Below are 2,994 nucleotides of genomic sequence, written 5' to 3' on the forward strand. Positions count from 1 at the left end.
AAAAAAAAAAAGAGTCAACATGCCTTTGGGTATGTTCCCTGTAGCCTCTGTTATAAATCCTCGCTTTCCCTGGGGCAGGGAGAAGGCCTGGAGGGAGGAGGTTAGGAGAGGAAGCTAGGAAGAGGAGGCTAGGAGAGAGGCTAGAGGTGAACATTCAGGGCTTCCTTCACCCACCCATTTATTTTTTCAACAAGCATCGTCATGGGGTCCCAATCCCACCACTTACCCAGCTGTATGACATTGGGCATGTCACTGCACCCCTTCGAGCCTCATTTGTTTTACAGTGAGGACTAACTGGGTTAAATCCCTAGAAGGCACCTAGCACAGGCCCTGCCTCATAGTAGGTGCCTGTTAGTATTAGCTCACATCAGAATCTTGTATCATATCAAGGGCAATTAATCAAGTCCATTTGTTTGGAGTTTGCTGACTCTGGTGATGCTTGGAGCTGGGTCTCAATCACTGGCTCCAGGTCACCCAGCAGGAGAGTGACAGACCATGATAGTGATCAAAACCCAGTTCAGGCCAGGCACGGTGGCTCATGCCTGTAAGCCCAGCACTTTAGGAGACTGAGACGGGTGGATCGCTTGAGGTCAGAAGTTCGAGACCGGCCTGGCCTACAAAAAACAAAAATACAAAAATTAGTTGGGCATGGTGGCACACACCTCTAATCCCACCTACTCGGGAAGCTGAGGCACAAGAATCGCTTGAACCCAGCAGGTAAAGTTTGCAGTAAGCCAAGATCTCAACACTGCACTCCAGCCTGGGCAACAGAGTGAACCTCTCTCTCAAAAAAGGAAATAGAAACTCAGTTCAAACTACAGCCTGCGTTTTGAAGGCATGGGAATTGTCAAAGGCCTCTCTTGGACCTTGTGAGAGTCTTGGGGTCCCCCAGGGTGCTCTTTCAAGCTGTCCTTAGGGCAATCCCCTTGTCTCGGGTACTAATCTGGACTCTAGTTCGTACCAGAGCCTTAAGTGCTGAGCAACAGCAACAGTAGGGCCAGCCCCCATCTCTGCCTCTTGGTTCCTGCTCACCCCTCTCCAACAGCTTCCTCAGTCAGGCACGGGATCTCCCTATCCTTGAGGCCAGGAGAGTGCCCAGGGAGGAGTGGGAGGGATCGCTCTAGAATGGGTACTCAATGCCAGCCCTCAAGCCAGTGCCATGGATATCTCTGTCCAGGTCATGTTTCCAGATGCTTCGGAAGTGGGCAGCAGGAAGCAGCTCTCATCAGCTGCAGGAGGGCCAGAGAAGGGGCCCAGATACAGAGACACATTCAAGGAGGGGCCTTCAGAGCTCAGGACACAGGAGCAGAGGCCTCCAGCAAGACCAGGGTGAGCTGAGGGGCTTTCCAGAGAACAGGTCCAGGAGACAACACCCTGTAGCCCACTTGCGAGGGAGAGAGAATGGAGAACTCCCAGGCCAAGGCAGCTCCACCTGCCACAGCACCTTGTCCTTCTCTTTCACTGCACTGGTTGCACTAAGGAGTTCGTGTTCACCTTTTGTCTGAACTCCCCCAACGAGACCACAAACATCTTTTATGTGTCTTGTTTGAGGAGCATCATGTACCTGGTTCAGCCTCAAAGCCCTCGTGCCTAGTACTATGCCTGACGCATAGTAAATGTTCTATAAATATTGATTCACTAAGGCCGGGCGCAGTGGCTCACGCCTATAATCCCAGCACTTTGGGAGGCCGAGGTGGGCAGATCACGAGGTCGGGAGATCGAGACCATCCTGGCGAACACAGTGAAACTCCATCTCTACTGAAAATAACAAAAAATTAGCCAGGCGTGGTGGTGGGCGCCTATAGTCCCAGCTACTCTACTCGGGAGGCTGAGGCAGGAGAATGGAGTGAACCCAGGAGGCGGAGCTTGCAGTGGGCCAAGATCGCGCCACTGTACTCCAGCCTGGGTGACAGAGCGAGACTGTCTTAGAAAAATATATATATATATATTGATTCACTGAATTAATAGAATAATGAACAAAAAAAGGTGGGGAGACACAGGAACACATAAAGATATACATGTAATTGTTTTCTAAATTTTGTATATATTTTTAAATTTTTCTACAACAAGAATATATTCAAAAAGAGAAAATCAAGAGCGAGCCAAAGAAGGCAACGTGAAAGGCTTGGGTAATAGAAATAATAAAGACTAGCTGGCTTAGTTGGATTTGACTATAACCAGAAACTCCTAAATAGCCTCCTCTACAAGAAAAGTTAGGAGAAACAACTCAAGCCAGGTCCAAGGCCCACTGAGACAACTACTGCATACCACGCTGGTGGAAACAGAAACCATTTAGGCATACCTGTTTAATCAAAGTGGCAATTTGTTTAAACTGCCTTGAAACTACCTTTATCCTCACCCATTTCTGGAAATAGCCCATGAGGAAATAGTTGGTGATTCAGGCAGTTTTATGCACAAAGATTTTCACTGTCACATTATCTTAAATACTAATAAATTGGGCCGGGCATGGTGGCTCACGCCTGTAATCCCAGCACTTTGGGAGGCCAAAGTGAGTGGATCACCTGAGGTCAGGAGTTCAAGAGAAGCCTGGCCAACATGATGAAACCCCGCCTCTACTAAAACTACAAAAAAAAAATAAATACTAAAAAATTGGAAACCCCTGAAGCGCCCACACAACAGGGAAATGGTTAATGATGGTTATCTATAAAATATGGAATTTTATACATTTAATGAACGTGAAAAACATATAAAGCATGTTTCTGAAGGATTTTTAGCACAGGAGAAATATAGGCTATGATGTTAATTGAAGAAAGTAGACTAGGCCAGCCACAGTGGCTCACACCTGCAATCCCAGAACTTTGGGAGGTCAAGGTGGGAGGATCACCTGAGGTCAGGGATTTGAAACCAACCTGGCCAACATGGCAAAACCCCATCTCTACTAAAAATATAAAATTAGCCGGGCTTGGTGGCACATGCCTGTAATCCCAGCTACTTGGGAGGCTAAGGCAGGAGAATCACTTGAACCCAGGAGGC

At 47.8% G+C, this 2,994-nt stretch overlaps 1 protein-coding gene across 1 annotated transcript in view; it reads left to right on the forward strand.

Moving 5' to 3' along the window:
* SPATA21 (spermatogenesis associated 21) overlaps positions 1-2,994 on the forward strand; it is a 54,798-nt gene that overhangs the window by 9,192 nt on the left and 42,612 nt on the right. The window contains exon 3 of the mRNA XM_011939875.1: positions 1,178-1,329. Coding sequence (XP_011795265.1) covers positions 1,178-1,329 — 152 coding nt within the window. The remainder of the gene's footprint in view (positions 1-1,177; positions 1,330-2,994) is intronic.

This window comes from Colobus angolensis, unplaced genomic scaffold (genome assembly GCF_000951035.1).
Source record: "Colobus angolensis palliatus isolate OR3802 unplaced genomic scaffold, Cang.pa_1.0 Scaffold185, whole genome shotgun sequence".
Taxonomy (NCBI): Eukaryota; Metazoa; Chordata; class Mammalia; order Primates; family Cercopithecidae; genus Colobus; species Colobus angolensis.